Source organism: Panicum virgatum, chromosome 7K, assembly GCF_016808335.1.
Source record: "Panicum virgatum strain AP13 chromosome 7K, P.virgatum_v5, whole genome shotgun sequence".
Taxonomy (NCBI): domain Eukaryota; kingdom Viridiplantae; phylum Streptophyta; class Magnoliopsida; order Poales; family Poaceae; genus Panicum; species Panicum virgatum.
Window position 1 is genome coordinate 43216398 of NC_053142.1, and position 17127 is coordinate 43233524.

General features: G+C 45.1%; 2 protein-coding genes across 2 annotated transcripts; both read left to right on the forward strand.

Annotated features, from left to right (window-relative positions):
• The first annotated feature begins 10110 nt into the window (after positions 1 to 10110).
• LOC120640282 lies at positions 10111 to 16118 on the forward strand. Its single transcript, XM_039916136.1, has 6 exons — positions 10111 to 10133; positions 10207 to 10463; positions 10538 to 10640; positions 11984 to 12319; positions 12394 to 12448; positions 16055 to 16118. Exons 2-6 carry the CDS (start codon positions 10332 to 10334, stop codon positions 16116 to 16118), a joined length of 690 nt encoding a protein of 229 aa, XP_039772070.1. The 5' UTR covers positions 10111 to 10133; positions 10207 to 10331.
• Positions 10941 to 11590, forward strand: LOC120641463. The gene is made up of 2 exons (XM_039917615.1): positions 10941 to 11222; positions 11297 to 11590. Exons 1-2 carry the CDS (start codon positions 10985 to 10987, stop codon positions 11518 to 11520), a joined length of 462 nt encoding a protein of 153 aa, XP_039773549.1. The 5' UTR covers positions 10941 to 10984; the 3' UTR covers positions 11521 to 11590.
• Positions 16119 to 17127: the final 1009 nt, after the last annotated feature.

The window sequence follows — 17127 nt, forward strand, 5'->3', positions numbered from 1 at the left end:
ATTGCATGTGCACGAAGCTAGGATTTAATTTGACGCGCGCGGGGGTGGCAGCGCGTGCAGACTGCAGAGACGAGAGAATGATGGCACGGCGCCGACGGTCGAGACTGCAGGTGGCTGTGCTGGAATTTCGACGTACCCCCACGGCGGCCGATCGCATGCATGGGCGCCCTGAGATCGTGGGCAATGCAGAGGGGGGAAAGAAAGAAAGACACGGGGACACCAAACCATGAGTCCACGATGCGTGCGAAGCGATCAGTAGCCCGTGCAAGCGCACTGCGCTCGCATTTGCAGTTGCAGGGAGAAGTGACGGCCACTCCTCTCTCTCTCTCTCTCTCTCTCTCTGCACCGCTCTTATTTTCCCGGGTGGTGATCGTGCTCGGCAGCTCGGGCAATGATGCGCCCATCCATTCCATGCCTCGCGCCGGCAGAACAAAAGGGAAGGAGCTTTCGCGCGCGCCGCGGCCGTCCCCGTGTGTCGTGTCGGTGTGTGTGATAGCCCAGCACACCGGCGGCACCCGCACGTACGGGCACTCGAGCGGCCCACACGGCGTGGTGGGCGGGCCAGCCTTTAGCTAGCTAGCCTCCGGCGCCGGCCCACCGCAACCGGAATGGCGTGGACGCGGCCGCCCGCACGCTTCTGGCTGCTGGGCCACGCGCAATGATGGTGGCGCGTCGTGCGGCCCCTTGTCAGGAATCCTATATAACTTCCGGAAGATTTTTTCTTCTCCACCTTCCAATGTTTGAGATTCGTGCAAATTATTTCATTCATTGGATCTTCTCAACCCTAACCTTCTTCCTCCTTGTGCTCCCTTCCTCGTCGCACGCTGCCGCTGCCGCCGCCCTCGCATGTCCGCCTGCCCGCCCCGCGCCGTGGGCTGCGTGCTGCTGCTTGCTGTGGCGTGCGGCTGCTGCGTGCTGCTATGCTAGCGCGCGCTCCTGCCGCGTGCCGCTGCGTGCTGCTCTGCTGGCGCACGCTGCTGCCGCCGCTTTGCTGCCACGCTGGGGCTGCTAGGCCCGGTCCCTTGCTCCGCCGCCGCCGGGGCCGGCCGCGCCACCCCCGGTGCTCTTCCCTACGCCGGCGCCGGAGAAGACAATTGAAAAACAAATGTTGATTTAGTTTTTGCCAAATGTTGAATCTATTTTTTTCATATGTTGAAATAGTTCATAAAAAATATTGAAAATAGTTTGAAGAAATATTGAATCTAATTTGGGCCTAGTGGGTTTTATAGATAAATATCTTATTAATTTTGCGGAAGATATATAGGAGCCCCTTTGCTTCCCCTCTGACCTCTGTCTTTTTTTAAAAAAAAACTACTCTTGGCTAGCTGTGCGCTTCCATTTTTTTCTTCGCATCCTCATGTGGCATCGTGGCCACTCTCCGTCTCGTGGGCTGGACCAGCAGAGATGCCTGCGCTGCTTCGCCCGCCGTCCGTGCGCCGTCGTGCACGCATGGCACGAATAATTGCTTGCACCTCGTCCTGTTCCTGCATGCTGCCGCCGTGTGCGAGACCAGAGTACCAGACTGCACTAATACGTTTGGCTCTGCCATGAACAGTCCAGGAGTACCTTGGCTAGGGTTTGGAAAGATGGTCGACACATCTAGGCCTTGTTCGGTTAGAGGGGATGATCATATCCAGAAGATGATTTATTCCTGTCTAAATTGGGTAGATCCCTTGGTACCCCTAATCCTGCTCCATTTCTTGTTCAGTTAGCGCCAAGGATCCATGCATGGCTGATAAACTAGTGCATTCCAAACATTTTTAAAGCAAAACCAAGACAATACTAGGATGCAGGAGAGATATCCAGACATTTGGCTATGCACTGTTATCTTCTATTACTGCCCAACGCTCTTTCTTTGTTTGAGTTATTCTTAATTGGTATGGTGCGAAGTCTAATGCTAATTCTAACGGTTGGCATGGCCAGCAGAGTATTATTACTTCCCTGACCTTGTCCTGTTTGTTCGGTCTGCCGCTATATGTGTGAGACCAAAGTGCTTACACCTGAAACGATCCCACTTTGTTCCGAAAATAACTTTGCTCGGATTCGGAAAGAGAGTCGCCACACCCATAAATTCTCGAATGGTCCATCCGTTGAATATTAATTTTATATTCACTACTGCACGAAAGATGTTCTCTGAAATGTGTGTTCTCTTGTCCAGAAAACCTTATTTCTAAGGCCGGATTTAGAGGGGCCAGGGGCTAGCCCCCACCCACCAACCACATCCTAATGTCCAAGACTCCATTGCAAGCAAAGCGAAAGGGGGAGAAGAAGAGAGGGAAAAAGAAGAGGATAAATAAAAAAAAGTGGAGGCAGAGGAAGAAGGAGCGAGAGCATCTCAAACATAATAGGTACAATCTTAGCTAATTTAAAGTTTTATAAGCTATGTAAAAAAAATAGAAGACTTTCTATAGGGTGGGGAAACCAACATACTCTTAAAATCTTGACTCTTCATATTCAAATCACCTGCAATTGGATGATGTTTTTCTCTTGCTCCGTCAAACATGTTGAGCTAGGTGCTAGATGCCATGCTGCCGTCATGAAATCACCTGGATGCCGCCGTTGGAGTTCGATGGCCGGCCGCCGCCGCCGTCGCAGCATACCTTGTTTGCCAGCTCTAGGGAGAGGTTGACGAGCGCAGTCATTGCGTCCACCCACACCTCCCTGACTATCCGTCCTCATTCGCATCCATCACCTTGCCCACGACAGCATCCTCTACCAGGTCCACCCACACCTCCCTGACTATCCGCGGCTGCGACGCGGTGTCCTTGACAGGCCTCGCGCTCCCGCCGTCCTTTGATCCAGCAAACCATATTTCGGGTCAGATCCAGCTAGTGCCCCCCCCATCCTACTATTCAAGACTCCATTGGAGGCGAAGGGAAAGGGGGAGAAGAAGATAGGGAAAAAGAGGATGAAACTAGTAAAAAAAGTGGAGATGAGTGTAACGACCCGGCCCGGGATAACGGCTAAAATCTACTCTGCACGTTGAGTAAACCACACCTGCTAAATAACTCTCTTGCGCTTTCGTCATCGCTTCGCGCAAAAAGTTACAACCGGAGTTACTAGCTTCCCAGAGACCGGCTATTTAAGCTGGTTTAACTCCCTCTCGTTTCTCAGTTTGGGACTAAAGGGCATTGCCCCGCGGTGCTACAGTAGCAAGCCCACTGGCCCACTGGGCCGTTCTGTTACAATCACCCACCCTTTAGGATTCGATGCCCCCGTCAAATCATCGAACCAGCTTACCCATACGGGACACAGGACCAGGATCTCCTCTCTTGGTTCACGACTGTATGTCCTAGTGCCAATCAACACATGTACACGTCCGTGCGTCCAGTGCTAATGGCGCATCCCAGATGCCCGCGCACTGACCCGCACACGCCCGTGTACATGCTGGGCCCGTGACCCACACCTACCCGTGAAATCGCGAGAGTCGGCTCTGATACCAATGTAACGACCCGGCCCGGGATAACGGCTAAGATCTATTCTGCACGTTGAGTAAACCACACCTGCTAAATAACTCTCTTGCGCTTTCGTCCTCGCTTCGCGCAAAAAGTTACAACCGGAGTTACTAGCTTCTCAGAGACCGGCTATTTAAGCTGGTTCAACTCCCTCTCGTTTCTCAGTTTGGGACTAAAGGGCACTGCCCCGTGGTGCTACAGTAGCAAGCCCACTAGCCCACTGGGCCGTTCTGTTACAATGGGGAAGAAGGAGTGAGAGCATTTCAAACAGATTAGGTATAATCCTAGCTAAATTTAGAGTTTTATAAGCTCTGTACTTCCTATAGGGTTGGGAAACCAACAGACTCTCCATATGCAAATCACCTGCAATCGGACGATGTTTTTCTCTTATTCTGTCGGACACGTCAACCAAGGTGCTAGATGCCACGTCGGCGTCACGAAATCACATGAATACCACCGCCGGAGTTCGATGGCCAGATGCCAGGACGCCGCCGTCGCGGACCTTGTTGGCCGGCTCCAGGGAGAGGTTGATGAGCGCGGCCGCCACGTCCACCCACAACTCCCTAACTATCCCGTCCTCATCTGTGTCCATCATCTTGCCCACGACGTCGTCTCCAGCGGGTCAACCGGGGGTGCCTGCTCCACCTCCTTGACTATCCATGGCTGCGGCGCAACGTCTTTGACAGGCCTCGCGTTCCCGGCACCCTCCTCCTCTATCGGGACTATCTCTGAGGACGGATCATACGACAAGGTTGACGCCTGCGTCGAGTACGGCGAGTTGATTGGACGAGCTCGCCACCTGCATCGCGGCATGCCTGGCCGTGGTCCGAACGCCTGGGACATCACGCGCAACACAGATTCCCATGCCGCCTGGGCTAACAGCGGGAGCAGGGGCGGGGAGGAGGAGCGAGCGGTGCGATGGCGAGAGCAACGCCATGGCGGGACGGTGCGTAGGATGGAAACAAATGCTAAAACGGGTGCACGGGAGGGCGACGGGCATGCGAGACGAAGGGACGGCGAGTAGGGAAGGATCAACAAAGAAAGCTAGCGATGGAGACAGGATGGCGAGCGAGAAAGCGAGCTGGTGAAGATAGGGATTTTGTTGGATGGCGATTTCTCCGGCTCTTTTCTATTTTTACCGGTCCATCTCCATTTACCTAGTCTCTCGGAGATGCTCTAAGCCCCCCTAATTCCAAATCTTCCTCACATTATTTATTTCACATTTTCTTTGATTGAAAGGACCACTTTATGTTAGCCAATGCATTAACGGCGAATGCCTTCGCCGTTCATCACATCCTTGTAGCCATTTGGTGGCTAACCCACAGTATAAATGAGTAAACCCAACACTATCAGAAAATGACTCATTCGTCCCCGATTGTTAGTATCGGTCATGCTTTGATCCGGTACTAAAGTTGCTTCAACGGCACTTTAGTACTGGGTCTAAATTTGAAAGCCCCCAAAACCATTTTAGTACCGGACCAAGCCACCGGCTGGTACTAAATGGTCCTCTAGGGGAGGCCGGAGGTCGTGATTTCGATTCCCATGGACCGCGCACGCGTATATTACGCGCGAAATTCGCGTGACTTGTGACTTGCGGCGATGACCGGTACTAATGCTAGATTTTTTAGCAATGCAAGTTTACAATGCCTATTACTTATTTTTGCCGAGTGTCAAATGTATTTATTTTGCCGATTTTTGTATGACACTCGGTAAAGACCTTATTTGCCGAGTGCCCGAAACAATATACAGTCGGGCAAAAGTTTGGCACTCGGCAAACTCCAAGTTTCCCGCAGTGGCAGCAATGACCAAAAGGTCCAGAAAGTAAACCTATTCAGCATGCACAAGGAATGTGTTTCGCCTGCAAGGAAAAATGGTAACCCTAGGCTGGCCTGCAGAAAAGAGTGATGAGGACCTGCTAGCTGATAAGATTATTGGATCTGGGGTAGTGCTAGCGGACTAGCCACTTGGTATTTGTAACTGTAAGAGGTGCACGGCAGAGTACAGCCAAATGCTGGCGAGCAATGTAGATTGTCCAGATCACCAGATGCTCCATCGGTTCAAATGTGTGCTCTGCGCCGTGTTGCCACAGCAAGTAAATGATTGCCCAAACTGTTCCAATGCAAACACATTTGGAATGGGACAAAAGAGAATCTTTTGGTCTTACCAACCGGGACAAAAGGTCCTTTTTTTCATGTTTTTTTTCTCAATTCTTTTTCTATTTCAATTATACTTTTGCATTTCAATTAAACTTATGTATTGGAATTCAATGTGTATGATCTCCACTAATATATATATATATAGTTACTTATATAATATTTGTCCTAGATAGTTTTCATATATAAATTAATTCACTTATATATATATATGTATACACATATCTATACATGTGAATTCCTTTGCATATGAAAATGTCTAGGACCAATATTATATAAATATATATATACACATATATATATTATTAGAGTGCTTATATATATAATACATACATACTCCATCATATTTGCATAGGAATATTCGTTCTTAATTACATAGGTATATTCGTTCTTAATTACATAGTAGAATTCGCCTTTTGGAAATTTAATACATACATACTCATAAATAGAAATTTAATACATAGACACACACATATATATTTACATAGTTATATTCGTTCTTAATTACATATATACGCGTATATTGTCATATTTGCTGTGATTGTCAATATTAGATATTCCATCATAATAGAATTCGCCTTTTGGATCGAGGACTTCCTCAACAATAAATCCGGAGAATTGTTCTTGAATCGCCATAATCTTTTCCTCCGGTACGAGTTTATCGCGCATCTCCTCGACCTATAGAAAAAGGGGATAATTAATTTCGACTAATTAAAATACGAGTTCAAATATTAACAAGTTTTTTACTTACTTCCTCCTCCCAATCTGTCCAGCCCTTTGGAGGACCTACCAGACCATGGATGTTCTCACATACATAGTATGCGCACAATACAGTGCCTTGTTTCTGCCTCATACACTTTAAGAGAGAAGAAATTATCAGGTATTTACATGAATAAATAATAAAACTAATGAATCGTGCAACGAATCATCCAAGTGCGTACCGCAAAATCTGTCTTGATCTTCAATTCCTTGTCAAATTTGCCTGGATGATTTTTAGCGAATTCTTTCCAAATCCTGTGCATGATTAGAACAATTATAGTCAAGTAACAAAGTGATTCAAATTATCGATCATCGACGGAGTAGTGGTAGAATTACTTTTTCATCATGTTAAGAAGATTTTCGTATTGTTCTGGAGGTCTCCTCAATGAGTCCATAACCACGAGTAGGCTCTTCTTGGGAATTATGACAATTAGGACCCAGTGTTCACTGCAAGATTATACGGAGGCAGTTCTTGGTAGTTAAGGTTTAAACAATTCGATTACAGAATAGAAAGAGTTAGACGGAAGGAATCACTCACGCAAAGTTGTAAGAAAACAATATCATTTGCTTGTTGTGAAGAACGCTTATGTATTCCCGAAAGGTAGTGCCATCACCGTTGGATGGAGATTAACGACGTCTACTTGTTTCGAAATAAAGATTTTTTTAGCTTCTAGATGGTTTCAATGTGAGCCTGAATAAATACATCACTAGAGTGTCAAAATAATCCATTCATAATACAAAAAATTCTAATATACTCATTTCATTAATTCATTCATGAATACAAAAATCAACTATCCACAATATGGTCATATATACAAGTACATCACATGAAGTGTCTACACTCATTCTAAAAATTTCTACTATCCACATACTCATCTAAATCTAAAAGAAAATCACACCTACATATGTAATCTAGCTAAATGTCCAAGAAATGAGCTAGCTACACATTTTCTCTATTTCTAAAGCATGAAATGAGCTATACAAGCCAAGGAAGAAGAGAAAAACAAGCCCCAAACCTTTAGCGCCGATGGATGGACGGGGAATCAAAGATCTTCACAAATATGGTGAAGAAATGAGCAAGAACTCCTCTCTCTCAAGCCAAGAACAGCAAGAAACAAGTGAGCTGAATGGCTCGGGCAGGGGGAGAGGGAAGGGGATAAGGAGGCCAAGGCCTTTTGTCCCGGTTGGAGACACCAACCGGGACAAAAGGGGGTACTTTTGTCCCGGTTGGTGGTTCCAACTGGGACAAAAGGGTACGCGGGCCTTTTGTCCCGGTTGGAGCCACCAACCGGGACAAAAGGACCCCCTTTTGTCCCGGTTGGTGTCTCCAACCGGGACAAAAAGGCCCCTGTCCCCCCCCCCGCTAGCCCAGCTAGCCGTTGGACCCGGGACAAAAGCCACCTATTGTCCCGGGCCCAAAGGCTGCCGGGACAAATGCCCTGGAACAAAGGGCTATTCTGTAGTAGTGGAACCTGGAAACCTCTCAGGCTAGAGAGACATGACTTCACCAACTAGACTACAACATACAATTAGGATATTTTGTTGGAACAAACATTCTTGTAGTCTTCCTTATGCCAAAATATGAAGATTACCAATGCAACAGTGATCAACGGAACTGACCTCGGCGCCGGGATCCATGGAGCCAACCTCGGCGCCATGGATCTTGGCGTCGAGCTATTGTCCATGTCACTGCCAAATCACAGCCACGTCCGATGCAACACAAAGTAGCACGGCGCCATGACTTATGGCGCCGAGACGTGTTAGCTCAGCGCCATGAGCCGTGGCACTGACCCCCTGGGTCCAGAAACGAAAATCGTTTTGCCAGAGGTCTATTTGTGAATTTTTTTTGCTCAAAGGGTCGAAAAGCAAAAAAGGCGGCACACACACACTCCTTTTTTTCTACTGTTACTAGAAGTAACTTGGCCTTTCCTTCAAAAATATAGAAGCAACTTGGCCTTTTTTCACCACTTCGTCTTTGTTCCAAAAATATCTGTGAATAAAAATGATGAGTTGGCTAGTATAGCGCGAAGGAATCAGTTGTGATGAGTTGAATAAAAAGAGTAAGAACACGTGCTCAGCACAAATCGGTCCAGGGAAAGGGGACGTGGGGGCGCGTGGAAGTTGGCGGAAAATGGCAGGGGACACAGTGATGGCGTATTTTCAGGCAAAATAGTGTGGCAACTATTCATTCTGCCTGGCCGCAAAAGGTCACGAATGGCACTGTGCCACGGTCAAAACCAACATGCCTCGTTTCCATTAAATGCCCCATGCAAGTACTCTATGCCAGGGTTAACCGAACCGTCGGTAACCGGTCCGGTTTGACCGGTTACCGGTCAAACCGGTCCGGACCGGTACCGGTTCGGTCCGGTATGAAACCGGTCCAAATTCAAAATTTAAATTTGAATTCAAAAAAATGAAAAATTCCCAAAAAATTCCTAAAAATACTTCAAGGTGCAATGAATCTAATGGTGTCAAATTTTCTCCAAAATTCGTTCATTTAGTATGGTTTTCGGAATTTATAAGTTAAATAAAAAAAGAAAAAGAAAAAAACCGCGGCCCATTAAGGCCCATCGCGCGGCAGAGGTCATTTAACGTCGCGTGTCCCTCAGCCGAAGCCTCACCAGCGCCTCCCTCACCCGCTCCCCCCTCACTGACTCCTGTCCGCCGCCAGAAGTCGCCGCCCGCCGCTCGAGGCCGGTTAGCCGCTCTCAGATCCCGGCTAACCGGTCTCCCTCACCGGTAAGCCGGACCGGTAGCAGATCTACCGGTCCCGTCCGGTTTTCCGCCCGGGGAGGCCGGTTTACCGGTATGGGGAGGCGGTAAACCGCCGATTAGCGTTGGTAAGCCGCGGTCAGGTTAGTTTTTTTTTCCCCTAGGATTTAGGTGTATTTAGATGTTTTGTTTTAGGATTTAGGTGTATGACTTAGGTATATTTAGAATTTAGGGAAGATTTATTTATATTACATGATTTTTTGCACTATGTAGTAGGTTTTAGCTAGATTTAATTTAGGTGTATTAGATGATTTTTGACACTATAACTTAGGTCGGAGTAAGAATATTAGATGATATATTTTTGTTGTGCATGTATGCAGATAGACAATGGCAAGCAGAGATGTTGTGTGGGAACACGGTGAAAATCTTTATCCCGGATGGCGATGTAACTATTGTCGTACGCAGAAAGGAGGAGGTGGTGCGACTAGATTGAAACAACATTTGGCTGGGCGCGGGGCAGAGGTGATCCATTGCAGGAATGTGCCACCTGATGTGCGGGACTTCTTTCAGCGTGAGTTGGATAGGGCAAAGAAGGCAACTGCTGACCGGGCCCGAGAGAGGTTGAGACGGGAGAAGGCTGCAGCAGAGGGAAACTATCCCGGTGATGAAGAAGATGAGGAGGCTCAGGTGCAGCGTGCCATGGATCTATCGAGAGCGGAAGCAGAGTTCCGACGGGGGGTGGAACAGAGAGGAGGTGCATATGAGCGTGGAGGGGGTAGTGGTTCGACGAGGGGGAATGTTATGCAGAGAATGTTTCGAAAGTCCACTTCGCAGAGGGAGAGTCCTGTGGTGGAGGACTATAACTTGGCAGCTGGTGGGAGAAGAGGAATGACACAAACAAGGATTGATACAGGCTCCTGGACGCAGAAGGGTAAGAACGCAAAGGAAGCTATTGGTAAAGCTTGGTCAAAGTTTTTCCATATTGCAGGAGTACCTGGAAGACAGGCTGACAGTCCATACTTTATCAGCGCGGTTAGGGAGACACAGAAGTGGGGTAAGTTTTCTTTCATTGCAATGATACCTATAAACTTACATTTTTGTATCTTATGATTTTCATATGGTTGCAGGTGAAGGTATCGCATCACCCACTGGACGGGATATTGATGGCAAGTACCTTGATCAGAATGAGCAAGACTTGAAGACGAGGTACGTAAAGTTTCAGAAAGACTGGCCCTTATTTGGCATCACGTTAATGTGTGATTCATGGACTGGTCCGACGAGGATGAGTGTCATCAACTTTTTGATATATTGCAATGGGGTCATGTGGTTCCATAAGTCTATTGATGCGACTGGAAGAATTCAAAATGCTGCATATTTGTTCAAGGTAGTCCCTCAACCTGTTCCATTCACATTGTGTATGTTTTGTCATGTTACTAAAAAATCCGTCTTCCATTGCAGGAGATTCGAAAGGTGGTGGAAGAGATTGGACCGGAGAATGTCGTGCACGTAGTCACCGACAACGGCTCGAATTACAAAAAAGCATGCAATGAACTACTAAGTGATGTGTATGACCACATAGCTTGGACACCTTGTCTAGCACACACCGTCAATTTGATGTTGAAGGATATAGCTCGAAGGCCTGAACATGGTGTTATCATCAAGCAGTGCAAGCGAATTTCAAATTGGTTACACAATCATGGTCAGTTGAATACAATGATGAGGAACGCAATCGGTGGTGAGTTGGTCAAGTGGAATGCCACTCGATTTGGAACCAACTACATGTTCCTAGAGAGCATCTATCGGAAACGTGATCGTTTCATGCAGTGGATGGCATCTACTGAGTTCCAACACAGCAAATGGGCGAATACCGAAGATGGTAGATTTACTCATGCAAGTTTTTCAAGTATGGAGTGGTGGGATGCATTGAAATATATCATCGACACAGTTCAACCAATATACAAGTTCCTCCGCTTCGCTGATCAGGACAAGAAGCCGAACATGTGCGAAGTCGTGATGGCCTACCAGACTATGAAACATGAGCTGAAGTCTTTCTTTGGAACAAATGTTTCCACACTGAAAGAGTATGTTGAGGTGGTGGACGAGAGGTTGGATGATGTGTTCATAGGCACGTATGTGGGTCCAGGTAAGCACACATCAGTCGTCTATTTTTAAACTCTATTGAAATAATGCTTATTTGAAGTGATTTATATTTTGCAGCTGCTGTCCTAAATCCGAGGTATGCCTATACGATGGAACCAACTCAACAAATGTTTCGTGGACTTAAGGATACATTTCAGCGCATGACGGATCTCCAGAGCGCCGTCCAGGCATTGCAGGAGCTTGACGTGTTTCGGCAGAAAATTGGCGAGTATAGCAGTGATATGGCAATGCGGATGGCGATGGACCCAAAGACATCCCCATGTAAGAGTTGTTCCGTATAAAATTGTTATTTTCTCTCTTCGAAAATATTGCTTACATACTCGGTTGCACATGCAGCGTCCTGGTGGATGATGTTCGGATCAAGTACTCCAAAACTGCAGTACCTTGCCATGAGGCTTATTTCACAATGTTGTTCATCCAGTGGATGCGAGCGGAACTGGAGTACTTTTGCCTTGCTGCATACAAAGGTTCGCAATCGGTTGTCGCACAAGAAACTTAATAAGCTTGTCTATGTCAACTACAATCTTCGTCTCCGACTCGAGGAGGTCTCCGGCCCACTGATGCGTGAAGAAGGTGATTTCATTGACCAGCTAGCCCATCTTTCATTCTATGATGAGAAAAATCCGGTGCGGGAATGGATGGAATATGGTAGATCTAACCGGGCTCCAGTTCTGGACGAGGATGATGATGACGGCGACATCCCTCTCCCGTCCCATATTGTCAGAGATCAAATAAACGTGTCAGATCTACGTGAGGCTACGGGGAATGATTCCATCAGCGATTGGGCACGTCAAAATATAGGTGACACTCACCTAGGGAAGAGAAAGTTGCACAAGGGGCCTAAGAAGGGTGACTCGAAGCGTCGAAAAGGCAAAGGAACAGCAAAACCAGTGAGCAGCGACACCGAGACTGATGATGGCGAAGGTGAGCGTAGTCCTCCGTATCAGGAGTCCGAGGATAGCAGCTCGGCCGATGATGGTGATGATGGTGACGGTGCTCAGCCTAATGCTGGTGGTGGAGGTAGTGGTGCTGATGATGCTGCTGGTGGTAGTGGTCATGCTCGTGGTGTTCGTTTCACAGGTATATATTGCACATATAAATACACACATATTTCTGACTATTGACTACTAATTATGAAATATGGTTGATTGCAGGGGAAACTCAGTTCACACATGCTACTCAGGACACCGACCATGGAGCACCGCAATCGCAGAGGAGAACAGGTGGACCGACGGACTATGACAGTCCACAGAACTCTTCTTCCTCCTACAGCGATTCGAGGCACTCTTTTCACTATCCCATTCCTGACATCAGCATGCAGCCACCGACGAGATGGGTGTACGAATGGGAAGACCCCCATTTTTACACTATGTTAGTTCAGGAATGGCAGACAACATCGGCGTGGACGGGCCAAACTTGGCAACACTACAAGGCTGAGCTGCTTAGAGTGCGAGGTATCGCTTTGATGTCCACCGCCGAATACCAAACCGCATCTCAAATGGGGGTCTTCCCATTCCTACGTTGAACTTTTCATTTCATGTGTATAAGTGTATGACTCCGTATTTGTATGCACCCTATTACTATTGTATTTGTATGCATAATTATAACTCATTGCTTTGGTAGGGTCATTTACATTAAAATGTGCATAGCTCATGTCGAAATTTCCTTTTATTTCACACCGGGAATCAATTTTTCAAGCGGCGAAAAAATACTCTAAACAACCGGTATACCGGCCAAACCGGCCGGTATACCGGTGTAACCGGTCGGTATACCGCAGTGAGCCGCAACACAAAACCGGCCGGTATACCGGCCAAACCGGCCGGTATACCGGTATACCCGGCCGGTATACCGGTCGGAACCGCCACCACGGTGAAATTTGAATTCAAATTCACATTTGACCGGTTCCGACCGGTAACCGGCCTAACCGGACCGGTAAACCGGTACCGGAGCCCGGCGGTTAGGCCGGTCCGGTCGGGAAATTGAACCCTGCTCTATGCCCTTGGCTTGGCGCACCTATCCTTCTAGCGCGAACGACGGTGCTGCACATGCATGCATGCACGCACGCACGCACAAAGGGACACGGCGATCGATCATTGCCACTGCCAGTCTACCACGTCGTCTCCGAGCATCATGGCGATCTTAATGGAATCAATTTGTGAGTTTGATGTTTATCAGTTTACTCCATATACTATGATTTATTAACTAACTCGTTCAAGAATCAAGACTATATTAAATTATTAATCCTTCCAACCAACCAGCAGCTCATCGCTTGGCCTGATAAGGAGCACTGCGTCAAATGCATTAGCGTGATAACATGTACTAGTGCATTTGGCACCACAGTACGTATTTTATCATAGCAAGTGGACTGTGGTCAAAAGAGATACTTTTAGATAGCGTCTTTAATAAATCCATGTTAGAGCATCTCTAAGAGCTTTTGTATCTATAAATAGCTAAAATTCTGATATAACTATTATGTAAAACGAAATAGCTAGCGAAAAAGGATGAAATCCAACCGTTTCTCCAAAATAAAAAAGGAATGGCTAGCGCTCAGCGCTAGGCAAAGATACATAACGGCACCTTTTTGATAGAAAACGAGGATAGAAGACGAGGTAAATAGAGTTTCTAGAGTTTCTGTTGAATAAGAGTTTTTTGTCTTTCTTTTCTTTTTTTTTTAGAAAACTCACCCAAGATATAAGAGTTCTTGGAGATGCTCTTAGGTAGCTCTTAGACACTCCACTTGTTATGATGAAGACAAGTACATGGCGTCAATTATTGTGTATGGAGAAGAGAGAAGAGGAGAGACAAGGAGTAACTCTTCATAAATATACTGTATTGTCTCAAGTCAAGCTTGGGCTCGTTTGGTTTCCCTACTAGAAATCAATTCTAGAAGGGAATCTTGTATGCATGGCAGTCTAAATAAAATTTATTTGTAAAACTAATTTATTGATGAGTGTAATTTTTCGTGATGAATCTAATAATGATAATTAATCGATATTGGACTACAGTGATGCTACATTAACCATTCTCTAATCACGCTGTCAAAGGCCTCTTTAGATTCATCTCGCGAATTAGCATAGGGTTCTGAAAGTGGTTCTGTAAATTGACTTTATTTAATACATCTAATTAGCGGTCAAAGTAGTGAATGCTTGGTGATCTTTGTGGTCTAATTTTTTTATCTTCTATAATCACATCTCTTTAATTTTTTTCAAACAATCATACGCATTAGGAAGAAACCGCCTTTTATACTCGATCGCTATAGAAGTGGACGATGACGAGGGCAAATAAGAGCTAGGGATTAAGGAGTTGTTTGGATTCAGGAGCTAAATTTAAACCACGTTAAAAAGAATCTTAGTATTTAAAAATATGAAATAAAGTCTAATTTCAAAACTAATTGTGGAACCCTTAGGCTAAACTGCGAGACGAATCTAATGAGGTATACTAATCCATAATTAGCCAATGACTACTATAGCATCGCTGTAGTAAATCATAAATTAATTAGGCTCATAAGATTCATCTCGCGAATCAGCACTCATCTGTTAAAAAGTTTTACAAATAGAGTTTATTTGATACTTCTAAATAATAAAATTTCCTTTGATGTAACAGGGACTAAAAAAATGTTCCGGAAAACAAACAGTCCCTAATTAATTGCTGCAGAAACAAATCATCCCTCGCCGCAGGAAACCCGGCCGCATCTCGTACGTATAATTAACTAGGAAGGCCACCAGCGCGGCTAGATGTTACCATCTCTAGTGTTACATTTGTAATTTTTTATTTTTTCTATTTGTTACTTGTGCTGCTACTTTATATATATATATATATATATATATATATATATATATATATATATATATATATAAGGTTACACTTTTTTGTCATTGACTGTCATATAGTAGCAAAATTTTTTGTCAACCAAAATGAAGCTGTGTTACCAGTGCATTTACGCGGCTAGATCTTACCATCTCTAATGTTGCATTTGTAATTATCTTTTTTATATATAAGGTTATAATTTTTTGTCATTGGCTGTCATATAGTAGAATTTTTTTTTGTCAACCAAAATGAAGCTGTATTACCAGTGCATTTGCTCGGTTAGATCTTGCCATCTCTAATGTTGCATTTGTAATTTTTTTTGTATTTATTAGTTTTGCTAGCTGCTAGTTTTTTAAAATATAAGGTTACACTATTTTTGTCATTGGCTGTCATATAGTAGCAAAATTTAAATACTATAGAGGTAGCAATTCAAAATGCAAGATGAAAGTTATATTTGTTAAAATACATTCTCCATAAAAGTTTTTTAATTTTTCCCTTTTTCGTCGAATAAGTTCCTTTGCAACGTTTTTTGAGGTTTTGAATGACATTACTTTGACTATCTATACCAGATAAGCTCCGAGGCAGCTGGTCAAACATATCAGAATGCACTGGTATGCACTGTCTTTTACGCTCTAATTAAATTTTTTTATTATGTTGAAACACCAGCACTATGACACGTCACTGCAAAATCTAAGCTTAAAGGTGGCTAATTGGTATACGAAAGTCAACCTATTATGAAGGCTCATTATTGGATTAATTAAATTAAATTTCACGATGTGAATAATAAAAGTTATCACACACATGTAAAGATTGTTTTATTGCCTTATTGGTATATGTAAACACCTCCTAAATACTTTCACTTTAGCGAGCTTCATGACAATGGTCATCACACTCATACGTGATCTGGGTGTTCAATTAAGATTTCTGCTTTCTGAATTTGTATTTTTTTGTTCTGTCAGGTTTGTGGTGTCAATCTCATGAATGATGGTGTGATTGTGAGTGGTTCAGATGGGACACCGGCGCCAAAGAGAAATCAATCTATGACTTCAAGATGCCAGAATCAAGCACTTGAGAGGTTGTGTGGTTGAAATAGCTTTGAGGAATCACGACCGATCAAACAGCGATGGTTTGGACGGCGGTCGCTGCGGCGGCCATGGATGCCCTGCTTGATTCCGCATGACTGGGGCAGAACTGCGCCGGCGAGACGCGGCTGCTAATATCACCTATATATTTAAAATAAGTACATATATCTCCTATATATATGGACACATGATGACACAATCACTCAGTTCCCTGCAACCAGCCAACATTGTTTTTCTCTCACAGCAAATCGGCACCAACCACCAGGCACAGCCAGCCGAACAATGGTTGTTAATGGTGGATATTTTTTAATTAGAATGGGTATTTTTATTTTAATTATTCAATAATGTTAATGGTGGATATTTTTTAATTAGACATAGGGGTATTTTAGACTAGTTTTTATCGTAATGGCAGTGGTGGATAAGTTCTCCTCGCTATGGTGGGTATTTTTATTTTAATTATTCAATAATGGTAATAGTGGATATTTTTTAATTAGATATAGGGGTATTTTAGACTAGTTTTTATCGTAATGGCAGTAGTGAGTAATTTTTTCTTCGATTAACGTGAGAATTTCCAGACCTTGAAATCGAACGTGGAGACTCTTTTTGTTGGTCAAATAATAAGATAAAAATTGCTTTACTGTTGCTCGCACGGACCATCTCCTGAAATATACCGTTGCCCTGCGTTTCTTTTGAATCCACCTACTGCCCTTAATTTTCTGCACCGCCGAGAGGTCGCACGGCCTGAGACATCAAAGTTCGCGTCCAATTGTTTCTGGGTCGCTACTCAGACGGCACGTACGCCCCTGCGTGCAGGCCGCCAGGCCATAGGTCGTGTCCAGGCCACTGCCAACAATAATGCGTGTACGTTTGTAATGCACGGGCGACGTGGACAGTATGTACTGTGTACACTGCACTGGCGGATACACTGCATGAGGTCGCTCGGTCAGCGGCGGAGGACCTCATGTGGCGAGGTACGGCAGCAGCCATACCTCAGTTATC

What these genes read in the sequence shown, in the direction of transcription:
- LOC120640282 (XM_039916136.1), top strand. Translation starts at nt 10,332, where the DNA reads ATGTGTGATTCATGGACTGGTCCGACGAGGATGAGTGTCATCAACTTT. An exon ending in ATGCAATGAACTACTAAGTG is followed by an intron (nt 10,641 to 11,983) that starts ATGTGTATGACC and finishes TAAACGTGTCAG; the next exon opens with ATCTACGTGAGGCTACGGGG. An exon ending in GACCATGGAGCACCGCAATC is followed by an intron (nt 12,449 to 16,054) that starts GCAGAGGAGAAC and finishes TGAGTGGTTCAG; the next exon opens with ATGGGACACCGGCGCCAAAG.
- LOC120641463 (XM_039917615.1), top strand. Translation starts at nt 10,985, where the DNA reads ATGGAGTGGTGGGATGCATTGAAATATATCATCGACACAGTTCAACCA. An exon ending in AGGCACGTATGTGGGTCCAG is followed by an intron (nt 11,223 to 11,296) that starts GTAAGCACACAT and finishes TATATTTTGCAG; the next exon opens with CTGCTGTCCTAAATCCGAGG.